Here is a 21,994-nt window from a genome sequence, read left to right as displayed (position 1 = left end):
TAGCCTTTTTCGTCTAAATAACATTCATTGCTCCGGTATCCGCGAAATCTTTGATTTCCGTTCCAGCTATCGTGTGGATATTTTATGGACTTTCCGATGCGTCAGACCTTCTGGTCGATTGATTTTTCTTACTCTTTTCCATCTGTGAACAGTCTTTGATTTTCGTGATTTGCAACTATCACTGCTCGCCGTACACTGTAAAAACTGGGGCCACCCCTAGAGGTGGTTCAAAATGCCACCCCATGATCAGAAGGGTAGGGTGGACTGGTCCACCCACGCCACCGGGTAGATTGGTCTAACCACGCCACAGGGTAGACTGGTCTAACCACGCCACAGGGTATACTGGTCTAACCACCCCTATCCGGATATAACCCCTACCTATCCGGATATATCAACCTTGGTATATGCTTCACAAAAGTCAAACCAAGGCATAGCAACCTATATATCCTGCCCAAATATCTTCATCAAACGCTCAATCTCCGTTTACCAATACCAACCCATATCTTTGTCGAACTCCTATTCCTGCTGCACTCTTATATACCATATCGGTTTTTGTGATGTTTATTGAAGTGTTCATAATGCCTCGCATGCTAAAAGAAATTAGCCAACATCGTCATTATTTCAGAAAACTCATTAGCAAACTAGTCACTAATCTCGCGAAGTTTGGTGCGAACAGCACAACTGGCCTTTAAATTAGGCACGCGAGCGAGAAAAATCGACATGAAAGTGAGAGATCTTTCAATCTTGGGTGAAAATGTCATGTTGAAGACCCAATGAATTGATATCATCACCGCCAATGCCTGATGAAAGCTGCGTATTTGTGTCATGCGTTGCCCTTCAAAACCGACTGTCCACTCTTCATTCGCCGTATCAAAACAAATGACAGGGTATCCATTTCCGTGTTTGGGTGTCTGTTATTATATCAAAAAAGAATTAGGACAAATCTACACAGCACATCACACAGACACATACTTCTAGCTATCAGCAGTGTTGGGATCAAGCCACTACCTTCGAGTGACGAGTCATTTTGACTCGAGTCAAGTCAGAATTCAAGTCAAGTTGCCTTTTCGAAGCAAGATGTATGAATATGTCTCAAGAGACTCGAGTCAAGTCAGAATTCAAGTCAAGTTGCCTTTTCGAAGTAAGATGTATCATTACGTCTTAAGTGACTCGAGTCAAGTTGCCTTTTCGAAGTAAGATGTATCATTACCAACCGGGGGTCCGCAAAGCATTTTCAGGGGGTTCGCGAAGCCTCAAAGTAGTTGATAACCTAATTTGTATTTTTTTTAATTCGGAAAATCACGAGGCAGTTTCGCTTCATTACTAGTATAACTCTCAGAGCTTATATCAACAGAATAACGTGAATAAAGGGATGGTAAGAACCCTGAAAGGTTCAGGTTTGTGTGAACATTTTGCTTATATTCAATATTATACCATGTTTTTTGTTCAAAATCCGCGACACACAGTTTGGGAATCGCTGGAATAAACTAAGCAGATTATGCAGCCAGGTGAAAGTTGCAATCTTTTTTGGTCACCAACATTGCTAATTATGTTAGTTGCGGCAAAAAATACCAATGGTGCGTAATTTACATAGGAGAATTGATAATAGATTCACATGCTAATGTAACATTGATGAACTTCGTACCCGATCAATCAATAGGAAGCGGTCATACTTTTCGTGAAAAACGGCGGGTACTGCGAAGTGCGACCATCCAATCTAGAAATACAATAATAAAATTGGGTATTGCGGGGAGCAAAAGTTTACTAGTTGATGACAACATAACTTTGATCACATTGGTTGCGGTCAATGTATTTGTGACACATAAATGGAGAGTCAGTCAAAATATCAGAGCAACAACGGATTTTGGAAAAAAAATTAAACTTGGTACAGCTGGAATAAAATATGCAGATTTGGCAGCCAGGTGAAAGTGGCGATCATTTCTTAGTCGCCAACATTGAACGAATTATATTAGTTGCAGCAATAAAATACCAATGGTGCATAATTTACATAGTGGAGTTGATAATCGATTCATAGGCTAATAACATTGATGAGCTTCGTACCTGATCAATGATTAGGAAGTGGCAATACTCTTCATGAAAAACGGCCGGTAGCGACCATCTGAGATTCTGTAAAAAATACAATATTGAAGTCAGGAGTTAGTTACTGCGGGGAGCTAGTTTATTAGCTAGTGACATTGCTGTAATCTTTCAATTACTATAGTTCAGGGGCGACCAGCCTTTTCGGCCAGAGGGCCACAATAATCCAACAAACCATTGCGCGTGTCACTATAGTTGAACTCGTTTCTGTAAATTAGGGGCAAGAAATCAAGTGACCACAAATCGCGCTAAGGGCTAAGAAAAATTCCAAGTCAAATAAATCCGCTGCGAAATATTCTACTTTATGGTCATATACTAACAAATAAAATCTACGAAAACGTGTCTGGCTCCTGGCTACGTCAATAGCTAGCACATGGCAAATTGTTATTGATTTTGATTATAAGTTCTATTATTACCATTACCTAATCTGGTTTGCTCCTATCGGACAATGAAAAAAATGACATCAACATTCAAGTGGCGCGCGCAACGGTTCGTCAATTTCATGTGGCCATTTGGCTGAAAAGGTTGGCCACCCCTGCTATAGAGCAAGTGCTTTGTTTGCTAAGGAGGTTTCAAATGGGTGCTATATCTGATTTTAATGACTAATCAATACCGAGCAAATCACGGCTTATGAAAATTAATTGACATGAAATTCGGAGATTTTATAATTTTGGGTAAAAAATAGCATGTTGAATACTCAATGAATTGATATCATCACTGCCAATACCTCATGAATGCTGTGTATTTGTGTCATGTGTTCCGCTTCAAAACTGACTGCCCACTCTTCATTCGCCATATTGAAGCAGATGACAGGGTCCATACTTGGGTGTCTGTTAATATAACAAAAAAGAATAAGGGTCAAACATATACACGCAAACATACATATCGACTAGACTAGCCTAGCCTAGCCTATATAGCAGTGGTCGGGAACCTTTTTGTCCGAAGAGCCATATTGGCCCTATTTTTTTCCATCCCAACTAACAAAGAGCTATACATGTCAATCAACTGTCACGTCACAATTGAAAATTCAAGACGTCATGGTAGCACTAATTCGAGCTCACTGCATGGGATTCCTCGTGTGCGCCATATTTTCTCAGTAAAATCTGGTATTTATTGTTCGGAAAGGAAGGTCGAAACGAGAGGTATAGAACAGGCGGGCCAAGCCTCACCCTTGATAACGCAATTCATATGTAGCTTAGAATTTTTTACAACTGATATTAATCGAATGTGACTGTCACACTGATTACGAAAATCTACTACTTATTGACTTCTCAAAGTATTCGACGTCAACATAAAGTTGCGTTACATGTATACATTTTATCGCCGCGACTACACAGAGCTATACTTACCGATCAAGAACGTGGATAGCTATGGCGTTGTTTGTAATTCGAATTTTTAATTGTCACATTCTCAACAGTTCATTTCGTGACGTAGATCAGGAAGACAATACGTATTTGAAAACTGCGTTTTGAAATGGGCGCCGCCGTGTCTGCTATGCTCTTTCATTACTTAACGTATCGCGCAATTCAAGATTTCGAGTCGGGTACATGGAAGTCGCGAGTGATATTGGCCACCGGCGTGACATTACTTAAATTTGATGATTTTGAAAAGAGGGGGTCCGAGCCCTCAAACATGAACACGACATTGTCCTTACCTCTCAAAGACTTGTACTGCCACGAGAATAATTATTTTAGCCGTGATTAAAATTTACCAACAACTCGTTTCAATATTGATCAATTCAATACAAAAATAAATATTTGGTAAAGAGCCATATCTTATACCCAAAAGAGCCATAGGTTCCCGACCACTGCTATATAGTATTCAGCTTATGAAATATAGGGTATAATCAGGCATGGACCAGGCATTGCTTTTTTCAGACACAATATGAATATAGTATTGACGCAAAAAGTTGTCGTATCGCTCACCATAAGTAGACCTGCCAAACGACGAAAGTAATGGAATAGCCCCAATTTCCAGCCAAAATACATATATGCTGATTTGGCAGCCAGGTGAAAGTGGAGACCTATTTTAGTAATCAACATTGAACTTATTCCATTGGTTGCGGTTGCGGCAATAAAATGTCAATGGTGATTCATTCCCATGCAAATTTGTTTCAATGTTTTACCGCTCCGCGAGGTAAAAAAGTTGCAAAACACTTCTCTAAATTATATTCCATCAGAATCAAATGTAAACCTTTCAAAAAAAAAACAAAGATTATTTGACGTACCTGATCAACATATTATCTTTCATGCAGAATGGTAGGTATAGAAACAATCCAGTCTAGATTTGGAGATGCTGTAACACAATCACAAAATATCTTATTGAGTCAAAGTTCATCACTTGATACATGCAGATGAGCATTAACTCATTACAAGACACGGCATATCGAAGAGTGCATCGACGTGTCGCTTCATATGCACGTATTTCTTTAGATAAAAAACGGTGCACGTATTGAGGCATGGCCTGATTTCGATTGTCATGCAATTTCAGCATGACTAATGAATACGATATATCATGAGAGGCAATTAATAGATAGAGATTAACTACTTGGTACAAATATTTGAAGAGATCACGGCTTCTCTCAAAATCAACAGCTTTATTGGAACAAATACATAGATAGCAGAAAGAGAAGAACATACCCATAACATTACAGCATTTTGTCTCCTCGGGATATCAACGCCCGCTTCATTCTATCAGCCATGGTGATCAGGATATTTCGAACCGCGTTGATCTCGCTTACTTCGTCTTCAGATACATAAGTCGAAACAGCTTTCTACAAAGCAAAGCAGTCAAATTTTGAAATATGCACCCAACCGGAATTAAAATTTCATTAGGAGATTGATTGAATGTGTGGAACCGAAACTCAAACATTTTTGCAACAGGTGAAGCAATAAAAACAAAGCAACCTCGATACAATATAGTACATTTATTTAGGCAGCTAGTGTGAAATGGAGATAGTTTTAATTATCTTTTAGCTACAATTTCTTTACAGTGGCTTTCTGTACGGAATAGCTGATGCGAATGAAATTTTTGTACTGATTAATTCGAGACCACGTCATATTTAGAGAGCGGTGCCCCTTCAACTCAAACTGTACCACAGGCACTAACCATTCTTTCTAATGATGGTAAGTTTGAAAGCATCACTCTTACCTAGAGCATGTCCGGATCAAGATGTTTTATCTTTTGGCTGTCTGCCAACATATTTATTGCTTAAATAATTTCAATACCGTAGGCCTACATATAATTTCAATTTATGTTTTATAATTTTATCGCGCCTACTCGCATTCATACACATGAAATATAATAGCACGATGCCCACACTCTCATGCAGAAATAACGATATTTACATTACCAAGGTCTGTGGTGACTGCTATGGCTGGAGCCTGGAGCAGATATAATTTATAGCTTTTACGGTGACTGGGTAAACCAGTCGAATTTTCATGATAGTGATATTCAGCCTGCCAGACGACCAATCAAGTGTGCTTCCAACACCAATTCCATACTGGATATACCAGCATTGTTTCATACTAGAAAATGACATTGAATTGCAGTAACTTCTTGTTATCAACTATATAATTCAACCGAACAAATCTGACTCAATGACTCTAACTCAAACATGCAAATTTGAAAAGGCAAATTAGAAGCATGCAAAATACACTTATGAGTGCATTATGGTCTCACCTTCAATTTCTTCACGTAACGTAATATCCAATATGGCGTCCGACCGTCAGAAACAATAGAGCAAATATCGTAACCGGTATAGGCCAGCGAGAATAGAATGCGTTCAGGAATCATATTCTAAAGCGTACAACTATTGCCCTGTGCAGCGAGGATAAGAAATTCGCATCATAGTAAAACTGCAAGACATATTCGTCATCTTTCCCCTTCCGCTTCTCGCTTTCGATCCTCGATTTCTGAGTCACTAAAGCGTAACCGACCCGGTTGATCAATCAGCATCAGATATTAGTATCTTCGCTTTGTGTGCGTGCCACTTCCTACATTCACTAAATGAATATTATAACTATCATTATTGAGTTCAGAGTAGAAGTTGATCGAATATGATGGTAAGATGTAAGTCGAACCATTAGCTCATCTGTGTTTATAAAACTCGGTGGTTGAAAGGTGTTTGCCGCTTCAATTTGGTTCCCGCGGAAACACAGCTGATTTCGTGGGATCGCCGCGCAAATAACTGAGGCGTTGCATTACGGTAATTTTGAATCATATTATCTCGATACCGTGCACAACGATATTAGAATTTTAGATTAAACTTTATACGGTAGATCGGTATATCGCCTAAATTTTATTGTATAAGTTTGTGAGTTTAAAACAAAAACGATGTTGCGATTTCCTGATATAAGCTCACTGCTAAATTTTGAAATGAACAAACTATTATATCTTCCCTTAACTCATTCAATTCCTCTGTAACGGTGCTGATTTGCACGGCTGACCGATGAATATTCTATCAATCCCGCTCTCCCGCTCTCCCGCTCTTTACCGAGCAAGATAGTGTAATGGTTATGCGTCCGGCAACTTGATCGATAGGTCGTGGGTTCGATCCCCGGCCGTGTGAGACCAAAGACTCGAAAACTGGTATCCGCCGCTATCCCGCTAGACGCTCAGCATCCCCGGATAGCATGGAGGAGAAAAAAGCGGGGGTGCTGACTAGATGACTAGTGTCGCATCTCCGTCGTCAAAAGCACCTCGATGGTGCAGACGAAACTGAATACCCCTGTTCTCTCTCGATAAATGATATGTCTGCCAGTTCGGCCGTCCGCTATGTTGATTTGCACCAGCAGAGACTTTGAGCACATATGCATTCAATCTCGCGACATCAACGCCGTGCAAGCATCTCGCGCGTACATAGCCTAAACACCACAGGTGATTGGAATGATCACAGCGGAAACATATTTGTTTCCTCAATTGATCAGCGGTAGGGTCGCCGTATCAATTAATCCAGGGTGGCAGGATGTCATCCACCGTAATGCAGGGGTAGGAGCAACAATCCACGCCTATTTCACTCTAAAACGGGGTGGAGCAAAAAGGTACACCCCTAGGTTACGGTGGATAATACCTATCCACTCCTATTCCACCCCAAAACCCACGGTTATTTTTTACAGTGTAGACTGTTCAGAATGTGTAGACTCCGAATCTGATTCAAACTTGATTCGTCATTGCCTGTGGTATATTCCGACAGGCGTGAGATTCATTGAAGTGGCCTGTTTCGCCCCCTATAAAGCCGGAATGCTTTCTTGCTACGCAGGTTTATCACCTTCGCATGTCTTGGATAAGCAGGTTTGGTACTGATCCCGCCATGATTACTTTTTCTGATTCGATTCAAATTTTGAGCTGGGCCAGAGAACATTTTCAAATTAGAAATGGAGTCGCGACCATAAAAGGTTGAAAACTATACCGGATGTATAACCTGCTGATGCGGACCGGCATTTAGGCTCATAAACAGTTTTATCCGAGAGATATGTCATGAATTTACGACGTATAATTTCGTTCCCTGCCATTTTGAAGTCATAATCCTCCACCATCTCTATCGCTAACTATGATCATGTGGGCAAAGAGAGGATCAAAATTTTATAGTGATACGTGGAAGAGCCAATATTATAGACAGATTTAAGGCACAAAATTTAACGATCAGATACATTTAGAAACCAGAAGAATATATAGTAATCCTTCCAGAAGTTGCATCGATTACCTTATGGTGGGCTTAAGACCAGCTTTTATTTGGACGGAAGGGTACTGAAAAAAATGTTGTTTCGGTCCTGGTTACAACACACAGCCACATGCTCAAAATGATACATTTTGAACTCTCCTTAAACCCCTGCTCGCTTTTTTCTATCCATATATTAAAATGTATCTGGGATGGCTGAAACAGCTCTTCGTCAGCCCTGCCCCGTAAAAAAAACGTTCGTCTTGGGCTCTCCATAGAGTTATAATCCGAACGTTTTGGGGGCACTGCCCCCCAGAACAGACCTCCACCGGGATGCATGTTTTAGTACTAGTTCCGAGCGATATTTCTTGTATACACAAGTTGGTAACCTTTTATGCCCGAATTACGCTGAGCGCAAAATTTTTCATTCGGTCAATAATATTGATAATTACATAGATATTGCTATATTTTTAAACCTCTCTCAGCCCACGTACTTAGTTTTACCGCTGGAAATGAGTGAGGTGTTGTCTTGGAAATCTTCGGGAGGGTCCGCTGGTATATTTGTTTCGTTACATGTTGTTTTTTCGTGACCCGTCTGCTATGCGTAAAAATATTGAAATTGCTAAAGCGTACTAAGACGCACACGACTCCAACTTGGTATTTCTTCACTGCCAAATATTGCCATTGGACAATTGGACGTGGTGGTTTTCGATAAACTCAAGGTCAGTGCTTTTCGGCCAAGGTTTTCTCGCTATCGAACTTTTTCCCCTTTACTTAGTTAATTGGGTCGGCAGTTGCCATTGCAGTGCCTACTCGGAATTCATACGTCTTGGTGCTCCGTGGCGCAGTATTGGCTGACGCCGAAAGGGACAATTTTATAAACTATTGATCTCTAATTCGCGCTTAGGGAGTTTGGGTAGAAGTAATTTGAACCGCAAATCCGAAAGATAGCCTGAGGAATTTCGGAGATGTTTTGAGGGAGTACCAATATTCATAAAAGTCAAGTAAAGCCAAGAAATTTTCTTGCGCTTCGCGCACAGTAGTTGTTGAGTGACATTTATCTTTTCACGAAAGTATCCGTGAATATAATTTAGGTACCGGATTGCGTGGTTGCGCTCACATCGCATTGTCACACATATCAAATATTTCATTACAAAAAATATGGCCCATCACAACGTTTGAAAATACCTTTTCGCAATCTAGCAATTGCCTATCATATCGTAATCTAGCGGCCCATGACGTGTCCTGCTAATCTGGAAGTTCCGGCATTTTTGAACGTTACACCTGTTTTAGCAGATCACCTGTGGAGCTTTATGGATAAAAGACATGAAATATATTTCCTATTTTGTGTAAGTGGTATTTGTATTTTACTTTCAATTACGAGTATCGTAGTTTGAGTTCTAATTACTTTCAGTTCTTTTGTCTGCGGAACATACATCGTGAAGCATAAAAACAAGTGTAGTAAATGCCTCTATTTTTCCGAAAATAAAGCTACACTAAATATAAATTTTACGATCCACAATATTTGTTCTTAACGTTTAGTAATCGCGCAAAGTGTTGAAACCGTATCCGATACAACTTCTCCGTATTGCTCTTCGCCTAAACTTGGGGCCTTATAATATGGGGTAGGGCGCCATGCCATGCTATTCTCTAAAACGGGGTCTTCTAGTATACAAAGAGTTAGTATCGCATTTTCATATCAATACTATAATTTGCATCCCATGATGCGAAAAAATGTTTATTCTGTCGAAAATTTAAACCTCCTCGGATGCATCAATACGAATTTCGCATAGCTCAATTGGAAGCGTTTTGACAGTCCATGTGAACGAATTAAGACTGTTTTCAAAACTACTTATATACTTACTTGAGTAGATTTGAAGTCAGTGAATTCTACTTCTACTTCAAGTAGTTTTAGGTAGCTTATGGAAGAAGAACTTCTACTCGTACTTGAGTAGATTTGTTCCCCACCACAACTTGAGTAGCTTTCTCGACTACTTTGACCAACTCTGATCGCGAGCCATATATGGCTCTTTCACATATTTTTAATTTCCAACTTAATTTTATAGATATTGCAGCCAGATGTCAGTTAATTTTCTTAACGGTCGGAATACTTATTCTCGTGGCAGCATAATAAAAGGTATTTTAGAGGTCAGGGCAGTGGCGTATCCTGGATTAAGGGCTCGAACCCCTTTACAAAATCCTAAAATTTAATTTGCTGTAACGCCAGCGACCAATATCCGTCGTGAATTCAATGTACCCGGCATCGCGCGCTGCGTAATCTTGGATTGCACCATACGTTGGTTGAGCAAGAGAATAGCAGACATGGGTACGCCTATACGACACTCCAGTTTTCAAATACATATTGTCTTCCTGGTTTATTCCGAGAAATGAGCTGCTTGGAAGTAACTTTCCAATTACAAATCCAAATTACAAACAACATAAGTTGCTTTCTAGGAATGCTGTAAGCGTGTAGTGCAACGTTTACGTTACCACCGAATTGAGAAGTGGATGAATATTTATTTTCGGAATCAGTTATATTAGATTTATATCAGTTATCAAAAATTCTATTCACGATGAATTGCGCTATCGCAGGATGATTATTAGCCTACGAGTTTTTACATAAAAAATATGGCGCCCACGACGAATCCCATGTAGTGCGTTCGAATTAGTACAACCATGACGTCACGGATTTTTCATTCGTGACGTAACAATTGGTTGACATATATGGCTCTTTGGGAGTTAAAATGGAAAATATAGGGCTAGCATGGCTCTTAAGAGGAAAAAGGTTCCCGACCACTGCACTAGACAGTCTTCAAAGTAAACGCAATTCCGTTGCAATCTATATATACAGTCCATGCTTTCAATACACATATATAATATATTTGAAAAATTCCAATCAACTTTTCGCGGTCCGTATTTTACCCACAGGCCGTAAAATACCTAGGCATGTCCTACTCTAATCTAAACCTTTCGGGACCCCTTATTTTCAGTGAGTCACAAAAACGAAAGTCTACCATATTACACAATAAGTACTTATTTAATACATTACCTTAATTGCGCGCCCGAAAACACCGGTCAATGAACACTGATCTAGTTAAAAGTGGTGATTTAGATAGTTGCGAATTTTTAACGGTCTTTAGTTTTAGTTCTAGTTCTAGATGCCGGTTTTGAAAAGTGAGTAGTTCTAGTTCTAGTTGTAGTTGCGGATTTTGAAATGTGACTAGTTGTAGTTATATTTATGGTTGCGAGTTTTAAGAATGAAGTAGTTCTAGATCTAGTTGCGCTTTTTAAAAATCGATCGCTTAAAACGATCATTATTATCGTTGTCCAACGCCTGACCAATTAATTTGTTTGACAAAATCCATAAAGTACTTCACGATTCGCGCAAGGAATATTACTTGCAGTCTTTCAATCCATCGCAGAAGACAGATATGGGACTGCATCTCGTCCCATTGTCACATTCAAACTTTTCCTCCGGACAGGTGAGGCCTGATAAAAATTGGTATGGATAGAAATTACATGTTCTACAAAACAATGATAAACAATGATGGGTATAATTAGTGTTCGTCAATCTTCTATTGTAAATTGAAAATATACTTTATATTATTCAGCCTGGTCTGACGCACTGAGTCAACAATTGCAACAATGGGAAATTTTATATTCGATGGCTGATTATTTGCATGTATACTAATAACTTATATGACGGATAACACTTCTAGGAAGTAACTCACTTTCATGTTTTCTATTTTCATATTGTAAGCTATTATAAAAGTATAGAATATTAATATGGAATGGCAACGACCGATTTTGCTGCTTCGTTCCGCTTCGCTGAGGCTCGAGTGGAGAATTGTTTTGCGTAATCTACTGTAGAATTCTGGCAATTCAAAAGTTATCTTCCGGAGAACAGAATTTACTGAATCTGGTCTTGATCCAAAGGTACTGTCGCACTGATTTCGAAAATATAAATTAAGATATTATCAGGCACTGATCCACCTAGAATCCGCCTTCCGAGTCTGAAATCGGCATTGTTCGAACAATCGGAGAGTCGCCACGGGTCATTGTTATGGCCATCGTTTTGTGGTTATCCGATTGTTCTGAAGAATGCACATTTCAGATGTTGAGGATGATTTTACGTCGAAGTATGGAGCGTGATCATATTTTATTCATATTTTTGGAATCAGTGCGAAAATAGCTTTCGATCCAAACCAGATTCAGTAAATTCTACGGCCTGGAAGATAACATTTGGATTGCCAGAAATCCTACAGTCGCTAACGCAAAACAATTCTCCACTCCAGCCTCAGCGAAGCGGAACGAACCTGAAAAATCGGTCGTTGCCATTCCATGCTTACATTCTATAGCAAAAGTGATGCAAAACTATAACTCACATTGTGTGCTTGCAACAGCTACAAGTAATCCGACAGCGAACGAGTACAACAGACACATCGTCGACTCAAACAGGGGGCTAAAATTACGTCACTTTTCAATTGTTTCTTACTGAACCACCTGTTGAGATATAGATATGGATGCGATGCCTAGGAAATTACACGCAAAAAGTTAACATATACCGATACTCATTAAATACAACCTTATCATATTATGTATTAGTTTTGTACTTCCTCCATACCTAATGAAATGCCACTATCATATCATGTCTATTCATGATATTGTGCAATATCGTCAGGATGTTCGTGGCGGCCAAATTTGAATAAAACCTAATACTTATTGAACTGAAGAAAAAGGCTAACACTACCTGCTTAATTCCGTAACGAGTTACAATAGTCATGTGTAATGCTTGCTATTGTATATTCGACTACTATTTCTATGTATACACACAATCTACATACATATCATAATTGCTTTATTTATCAAATATGGAATTTTATCACTTGGAGGAGAAACTTGATTTCACCAGTAGTATTGTTGGGTATCGAAGTGAAATCGTTTGATGGAAACCTGCAACCTTCAATTGACCGAGTAGAAAACCTTTCAAGGTTTTGAGCATAGAGATTTCTAAATGTGCGAGGTAACCTTGAACCTTTCCTGGTTTAACTCATTTTCCGATTTGAAAATGTTCCTTGATCCACCTCGAGGAATATAAGTACAGCTCATTATAGGAATGAGTTATGACCTTCGAAGGTAATCTATATGCGGAGTCTAATAGTACCGGCTTATCTATATACATGAAAAATAATTATTGCAATAATTAGTATAATGATTATGATGGATTAATATGTGTGTTACGGGAGTTTCGTAACGTCAATTTATTCACTGTATATCACACGGTAAATAATAAACCAACCCGTCACTCCTATTGCAATGGAATGGAACATTGAGTATATTGATACGAATTCATTGTTTATATCAGGTGCGGGCAACATCCGGCATGCGACAGGATTTTGTCCGGCTCGCGGACAGTTTCCCTATTACATGATAATGTGGCCTGCGGACCCCGTCTGCCGAGATTCCCCGCGGCTTGGTAACGGCGTCAAATTTCAGTGACTGTATATTATTATATACGTATATGTGCATTGCGCAGCGTGCGAGTGTGGAGCTTACGCGCAAGTTCTTCGGAGGAAGAAAACTTGCATTATCGGCATTTACGATATACTCAACCCTAATGAATGGATATCTTGATATATTTATAGTACAGGGCTTATAGAACGCCTTGAAATCTTGATTAGGGATTGCGCCACATGCTAATTGATCAGATCATAGTGTCATATATGGTGCGGACACAAGTAAATCTCACGGCTCAGTAAAATTGGTCTACGTCACACTTTCCATTTGGTCAAAAGCAACGGGTATCAATGGAAAGCTGCTGCTCTACTGATTTACGAAAATAGAAATTTTATTCTGCTCATGGTCTTGGAACCTCTAACAATATGCGAGACAGAATTGTTGGGTCACAATGTCAAAACTCGATCACAATGCAAGATTCGAAGCAGATTTTTTGGAGTTCCAGTACCATGAGCAGAATAAAATTTATATTTTCGTAATCAGTACAGCAGCAGCTTTCCATTGATACCCGTCTTATCCAATTTAGCGCTTCGTAATCCGGTCAAAAATGGCCGTAAAGTTGCCTTTGACCAAATGGAAAGTGTGAAGTAGACCAATTTCACCGAGCCGTTAGATTTGTTTGTGTCCACACCATATATGACACTATGATCGGAGAGAAGACATGGCGGCGCCTGTATGGCAATGCAGTTCTCAAATCCACATTGTTGTCTCCGTCATTATCGGCGAGATTTGGCTTTCAAGTGACATTGCTGTCGTTAAAATACATTCAATAATCATACGATTTATTCCTTGTATACGTAGATAAATGGGCGAATAGTGTAGCGGTGCAGCAATCCGGCCCGTCAAGTACATAATTTTCCAATATCCGGCCCGCCGACTGGACAAGTTGCCCGCCCTGGGTATATATTATGACAGGAAAACGTACGAATAATGCTGGTATAGTATTACCGTGAGTGCCAATAATATTCAATCGCGGTTTCTAAGATCATGCAATTTGCTCGTACATTATCACGTACATTATAACCTTCCCCTGTTCCATGCATATCGCAAAGCACAACATGGTGGGGAATAAACATAACTGCGACGGCGAAACGATTTTGCCAGGGCGAGCATCGAGCAATTGTGAACGTGGTTTATGTGAATATGACGCGGGAAAGAAGTGGGGAAACAATAACTACTATGCACGCTACACTCTTGGCGAAGTTATTGTGTATTTCCACCCGTTTACCACCCCTTATATACGAGTAGGGCTGTAAAAAGCAAAAACCTCATTATTATTGATTATATTGTAAATCACGTAATATGCTTTGAGTCGAGTCGAGTAATCGAGTATCACTTATTACAATGTCGTAACAGAATGTAATACGTCAAAGTTCAAATATGTCCCGTTTATGTCACCGCAGAGAATATATTGGCTGTTATCAATCTCATTCAGTGCTTCCCAACCGGCGGGTCGCGAAGACGTTCTAAGTAATACAGTTTTCTATAAAATTTCTCAAATATTGCAAACACTTTATACTTTAAAGATTAGAAAAGTATATGTACATTATCCGACACCAAATTAAATTTATTTGCGTCCATAAGCACCACGTGCCACGTTACCGCGCACACAATAATTGGAGATCCAGATTTTCGTCACAGTCCAATTGATAGATCCGACAGTGCCTTATTGTGGATGCGTGAGATTGCTCGAAGGCTTTGAGGAAATTGATCGGGAAATGCGGCAATTCAACTCGAAATATCGTTATAATCAGTAATCAATTGCTGCAAGGCAATCTACTTATTACCCCTTTGTGTTAGAGCCTGTGATTCCCAACCTTTTTCGACACATCGCCCCCTTTTCAATCGCCACACCAAACATCGACCCCAAATATTGGGAACCGACAATGGGCGAGTTGACTAATAAAAAAGGTCAACTCTATACGGCTCGATCTCGAAATTACACTTTTACAGCTAAATTTTCGTTAGTTGACTAAAACAGATCCTTTCTCCGACTTGACTCCAATATAGCGTTTTATCGCATCATCGCCCCCTATCGTTCCCTTCGTTATTTTCGCCCCCCTTGACCCCCAAATCGCCAAAGACATAAGAAGTTTCAGCCAATTTGCGACTTCGCGAAATGTGCTGCCAAAATATCGACAGTGAGAACACCTCTGCCTAAATGAATCGAAACCTCCGGTTTATATATTTGCCGAATTGTCCATTGGCTGTAGGAGTGTAGGTGCCTAATTGGCGGTCTCCAAATATTGATGCCGCCAAAAATTCATTGTAATATATGCTATTGCCGATATCATTGACCAAATTCCAACATAAATTCGGGGAAAATATTCCCTTGGGTGCGACCAGATAACTGTAACGCACTGAAAACATGAAAACTACCTCTCCCGCGAAGTGGCTTAAGCGTTAGTTGCGAAAGGTCGTCTGGTGGGTCGCGTAATGAAAATTGGTGAAAAGTGGGTCGGGAACTGCAAAAGGTTGAGAAGCATTGAAAATGATACTTTGGCATTTTTCGACCATACCGATTTCATTCCATTTGGTGACAATGTTCCGGGATAAGGACGAAGGGAAGGACGTAATATATTTTTGTCCTTGATGTTTTTGCGGCATATACACTTATTACACTATAAACTTATTGATATACTTACACACGATCTGTGCATATGCATACCATGAGTGCATGATGTGCATATGCCGCTGTACCAGGAAGGTACATTTGAGAGCATTTTTAAGCATGTGTACACTGTACAAGTGTACATATACATACACTTTTATACTCTATATCGCTAATTTTGGGATTGATAGACACGGCTTGGCGAGTTCAATGATATTAAAACAAAGCTGCAAATGCGTAAAATACTTAAAGGGTAAGAAAGAAAATAGTCTAGTTCACCTATTTTCACCCCGGCGTAGGGTGCAAATCAGGTAAACGGCACTTTCACGTAGCGAATTATGTTTTGGTGGAAATGAGTCAGACGCACAAATTCTGATAGAGATACAATATTTCATAGATATGTACTGTGTATTTCGTTTTCGTCTACCACCCCAGCGAATATCAGAAAGCTGGTATGAAAACAAAACCCATTATAAAATTCTCCTGTTGCGGGGATGTGCGTGTATTTGTGCATTAGTATTGAACTTACTGCTGTCTATTCGCGGGCCGCAAATAATTGCTTCGCAGGCCGCATTTGGCCCGCCGCACGCACCTTGCCCAGATCTGACCTACACTGCAGTATAGTTAAAAGTATTTATTGAATGGTTTGGTATCGAAATCCTATAGAATACAACAAACCTGAATGTATAACTCTTGTGTGCTTTATGCGATCGGTGGCAATTACTGCAGCATAGCGTAGCTGCAGTTCATTTATTTCGAAACTGCACAGTATTTTATGCGTATTTGTATGCTTTTAACACTTGATCATGAAACAAAAATTCAGTTTTTGTTTAATTCCGACAAAGCCGTTTCTTTACTTAATCCGATCAAAGCAAGCGATACCAAAGTATCCGAATTGAGGGTAGTCGACTGTATTTGGTAAACCGCATATTCGCGATCGTGAAGACCCATCAGGGCCGACCGATGTCATATGTTTTAGCAGGTAATATTTTGTCAAGTCGTTTTCAACCGTAGACCGCGAAGCATTTTCAGGGGGTTAGAGATACCTCTAAATTTACAAAATGGTTGAACACCAAAAGTGTATTTTTTTTAATTTGGAAAATCACGAGGTAGTTTCGCTTCATTACTAGTAGAACTCCTGAACTCACATCAACAGAATGGCCGTCTGAGATAAAATATCCCAGGGCTCTTCAACCGGGTGTATCGTGCACCCCAGGGTTTACCATAAGTTTTACCGGGTGTACCACTCGGATGGGGTGTGCTGGGGTGTACCAGATTTTTTCCTTTGATCTTCATAACCATTTTCTGTAATAGACATGACCAGGCTTGACGTTAAATATGTTGAAGGTTCATTAAAAATATCGTTTTGCTGTCATATTTGTTGCAATCATACCCAAATGTCTAATCCAGCGGTTCTCAACCTTTTTGGATATGCGCTACTATTGGCGATGGTTCAGAAATTGCGCCCCCTGACCCCCCTGCGCTTATCGTCACGTCAAAAAGAGCACATCATCTAATACAGAAGTAGGCAACCTTTTTGCTAATCACGGCCGCATTTCGAGTACTTATGTAGCCTGAGGCCGCATTCCAGGGTATAGCCGTAATGAACTAACTGGGCGCAAAATACTTATGTTAATCAGTCCAAATCCATTCACGGTGAACTCCGGACTGTTCTACTTGTCACAACGGCCTATTTTACGCACAAAAATCGCGAGTGGCAATGTTATGAATAGTTGCTGAGATTGGATATCGTCGCGTAAAAAATTTTCAGAATCACGTGGGAATTATGTCATTAAATAGTAGCATTATCACATATTAGTATCAGGTATTTATCCTTTCTCGGCCCATGTGATCAGATTTACCGGTAAAGTTTATGGAGATGGTGCTTTCAAAAATGTAGCGCAAGTTATAAATGATGATGCATCTTCCGGTGTGCTAATTGCTATTAGTCACTTTGTTGCATGCTCTTATTTCTTGACCCCACTTCCATTAGGATTGTCGATTGTATCTGTAGTGGAAATAGTGAAAATATATTGAAATCATCCAAGTGTACCATAAACAAATTTCTTTCGCAAGGAGCGCACGATTCTGACTCCGGCTCAGATTGAGAAGGGCTCTACTAAAATAAAATCAAACAATTAGGAAATGTTGAATTGCACGGAGCTCGAAGAAAATTTCGAGATTAATTAAAATATCCCAAAAATACGGGAGTGAATTCGTAATTTCAATTTGCAAGTCTACGGCCGCCAACACATACTAATTGAATTAGGTGTCGACGACGGAGTCCTTCCCCAAACTTGTTCGAAAAATATCAAAACACATTGAACTGGACATCACGGTAGGTTGCACTGAGACAAAACCTTGTGCTGGTAGTGACTACAGAGAGTACGGCGTCGTTCTGTACTACCATGCTAAATTTGATCAGTTTTGGAATTGAAATAAATTGTGTTGATTTAGAGTAGCCTAATTAAGGGCGAAACAGGGCAACCTATATTGCATCTAAGTCTGTCTTGGGCAGTGCAGTTCTCCAGCTATCAACAACAGCTACCCAGCGCACCGAGCATTAGGCTACTGACAAAGCTATGAAGTAATGAATGACTGACACGTGGGAAAATCTTTAAAAAAATCTAAATCTTCGAAGAATATCAACAAGTTGCTCAAATGTAGTTGACATCAGCCTATACTCCGTTGATCGCGACTGATGGGGTTTGAATTTGGCGAGCTTTCATGACTACGAGATAAGTTTCATCTTTAACAATCGTATTTTCAGAATGGTTGTGAAACACATGTTTAGTCAGAATTCATACATACTTTATCAACTCCCCGGCCCCTGAGAGCCTCCCGCCCCCCACATTGAGATCCACTAGTCTAGCCGGAACCGTTACGCGTTATTATTACATTCGTCACAACCTATCTTTCAAAGGCGCAGATTTTCCAGACACGACCACTTATTTCAAGAAATGCAGTTGCAAAATTCCCTTTCAACGAAAAAAAGTCAAACAAATTTCTACCTAAATAGTGTGTTATTTTTCAGTAAAGTCATTCTGCAGCTGCAGACAAAAAGGTTGAGAACCACGGATCTAGTCCCTTTTCAGTTCTCAAAGGCGTCGCTGTCGCCGTGATTCAAACTTCGCCGTTATGTGATGTTCACAGACTGGACCAATTACGACAAATTCATATTGATCTTCAAGAATTGATACCATTATCGGTATTTAATCATTCTCGTTTAGAATTACCACACCAGTATGTTTATCAGGTTTTGCTAGGTAAATGCTGTAGTGAGTACGCAGAGATTAGATGGCAGGAAAGCATTCCCTAGTCATGAGGAAATAAGCTTCAACTAGCGCGCCAGCAATTCATCAATGGATTTTGAGTCACCATGAATCTATTAGGCTATCAGTGACAGTCTGTTGTCGAGTAAACCGTCAACACTATCCGTCAACCAAGTAGGCCTATATACCAACGAAAAGGATTTCGATATCATCAGTCATTCATCTTTTATAGGAAATTTGCTGCGGCTTGTCAGCTCACCGTACTTTCTGTAGCCCAGATAGACCTCCCTCCGACACACAGAAACTTGGTAGAGCCGAGACTCGAACCAACAACCATTGCTGTCCTGACAGTTTCGTTGAGCACACTGAGCCACTCGCCCCCACAAATCGTCGTAGATTTATTACATTAATTTCCTTGTCGTCTCAACAAATCTACCTAGTTAATATTCACCAGATATTTCATATCATTTTCAATATTGCTTTCACATCAACCTCATTCACTTATCGTTGGTTTTGATGCATGTTATAACGATTAGGAGACATTTTGTTACTCCAGCGTTTGAAATCAAGTGTTATATGCGATTTAGCGAAATCGGTAAACCCGGGGTCTGCAAACTTTTTGAGCTCGCGGGCCGCATTCAACATCTAAATCCATTCGCGGGCCTCACTATATGAAATTGGGGTAATAAACCAAAACGCAATATTGGTATTTGATTGTATAGTGAGTACATGGAGATAATATATGTGCTTATTCAAAACAAACCAAACATTACTTCGATGAAATAGTACACGCGTCAGAAACATAGCGGCGAGATGTCATACGCTGGTCGACCTCAATAACGAATTTGTGAAAACTATAGAGATGAAAGTCGGTTGTCTCGATTCTTAGAACAGGATTGAAATTGAAATCTGTGAGCAGCGATCTGCTCATAGATTTACTGATTCCACTTTTGGTTCAGTTACAGGACATACAATACTAACAGCATCACAAACATGTTAGCTTCAAACACAGAGATGTAGATAAAATAATAATACCCCAATTCTACGCATACACAGAACAAAGCTACCTAAGACTCGAGCGAATCGTTTTTTATAAGCACATCACTGCAATAATTAATACTGGAGTGGCCAATCTGAAATCCCACTCGTGATCCGAATTATGTCTGTCTCGTTTAGGATTTCTGTGATGTCTAGCAGTGGAAAACTTCAAACTGTGTGGGCCTTGAGATCGGGCTGCCGCGGCAGAAATTAAACATAAAAAGTGTAGGAAGTATTGATCTCACAACAGTGGTTCTCAAAAGTTTTAAGACACCCCCCCCCCCCCTTATGATGGTGAAATATTTCGCGCCCCCCATAACGTCATATCACAAAACGCAACCAGGATGCTCGCACACCTAATGGATATTTTGATGGCATGGAAGGTTACGACTGAAGATGTGAGATTTTGAAATATGAAATTCAGACTAAATACAGAGCAATAAATATGAATTGGATGTAAATCGCGCGGAGCGCGAACATTTTTTTTTCAGTTCAGCTTAGCTTCGCGCCCTTTTCGGATGCTTTCACACCCCCAAGGGGGTGCCCCCAGTTTGAAAATCACTGTCTTGAATTATCGTTGTGAAATATACTACGAAAAAGTTTAATCAAGTCCCTGCATTATTTTCATTTTTAGTACGCATTTTATCAATATATTTTTATAGTTTCTTCAGACTCTCGCGCACAGAACGGTGTTGCGGGCCGTAGTTTGCCCACCCCTGCGGTAAACGTTTGCAGAGGAAATTATCATAGAGGGGTTTGGTAACGCAACAGCGCGGGTCTGATATTGCTGTTTATGTACATTTTTGCACAATGTCACATCGCGATCGATTTATTGCTATCAACAATTTATAATGATCCTGGCTGTTTAAATCATGGCTGAATGAATAAATTTCATGATGCGAAGCGATGTACCAAAATATTGACCAGATAGCGTAGCGATGAGGGCGATTTCGCGAAAAAAAGGAGCCTGAGATATCAAAGGGGTCGATTGTGGGGCGTAAACCTACGAAGGGGGCGATATGGACGAAAATGTTACAACGTCCAGTGACATGTAACAAATTTACATGGCAAAACAAATGCACGTAACGACGGTTTACTCTAGATATCACGCGACCATTGACTGAAAAACGCCAACGCAGCTGAAAGTAGTCGCGGTAGCCGGTTTTCTGAGCACAATCTCGTAATAATGACCTTTCATTAGTCAATTTACCCCAGCAATCGGAGTTAGGTGAATAAATTCCCCGTATATACGTCCTCTTATTCGAATCCGTAAATATGGAGGCGTAAAATTTGGACCGAGCTTGATAAGCGGCGATGAGTTAGGAAACGTTGGTATAGGTACATTCTCGCCATGTAAACAGCCTGAGCGGTGTATGGATAAAGCGAAAGTGGGTCACGTTGAAGTTGTATAATCAGGGATCAAAAAAAGAAGATCCGCCTGATGCAAAATAACCAGTGTATAGTCGTTGCCAACATATTGAAAAAATAACTCAATGTAAACCCAACTGTTGTGACAGACGCGGACAGAGATAAGGATGGAGCAAGTGACAGTATACAATGGGGTCCTCAGGTTACATTTTTCTGAAGTTAGTTGACGATGTTGGAAATCTTCCCAACAAAAAATACGGTTATATTCTTTGAAGATAACAGCTTGCCGGAATAGAATCTGACGCGGTACAAAACCGCATAGAAATGTAAACGCCTGATTACATATTATTTTAGCACTTTACAATAAATTCGTCAAAGATTTCAATATTTATACTAACAATTTTCATGATGCTGCTATATAGTTTTCAGGGA

The 21,994-nt window shown here is 39.9% G+C and overlaps 1 protein-coding gene and 1 long non-coding RNA gene across 3 annotated transcripts in view; one reads left to right on the top strand and one right to left on the bottom strand.

Annotated features, from left to right (window-relative positions):
* Nucleotides 1-21,994, top strand: part of LOC145434884 (uncharacterized) — a 553,571-nt gene that overhangs the window by 359,918 nt on the left and 171,659 nt on the right. The window lies entirely within an intron of this gene.
* Nucleotides 546-4,876, bottom strand: LOC145435750 (uncharacterized). Of its 2 annotated transcripts, XM_080313035.1 has the most exons (6): nucleotides 4,737-4,876; nucleotides 4,325-4,392; nucleotides 2,825-2,927; nucleotides 2,062-2,127; nucleotides 1,646-1,717; nucleotides 546-911 (listed from the first exon to the last, which is right to left on the bottom strand). In XM_080313035.1, the coding sequence occupies exons 2-6, from the start codon at nucleotides 4,345-4,347 to the stop codon at nucleotides 642-644; spliced, it is 534 nt and encodes a 177-aa protein (XP_080169161.1). In that variant the 5' UTR covers nucleotides 4,348-4,392; nucleotides 4,737-4,876; the 3' UTR covers nucleotides 546-641. The 2 variants fall into 2 exon arrangements, with proteins under 2 accessions (XP_080169161.1, XP_080169160.1); XM_080313034.1 differs by lacking the exons at nucleotides 4,325-4,392; nucleotides 4,737-4,876 and having other exon boundaries at nucleotides 2,825-3,123.

This window comes from Botryllus schlosseri, chromosome 3, assembly GCF_051294905.1.
Source record: "Botryllus schlosseri isolate E-star chromosome 3, Bs_hap1, whole genome shotgun sequence".
Lineage (NCBI taxonomy): Eukaryota > Metazoa > Chordata > Ascidiacea > Stolidobranchia > Styelidae > Botryllus > Botryllus schlosseri.
The sequence above is the reverse complement of the archived record's forward strand: the minus strand, read 5'-3'. Positions and strand labels throughout refer to the sequence as shown.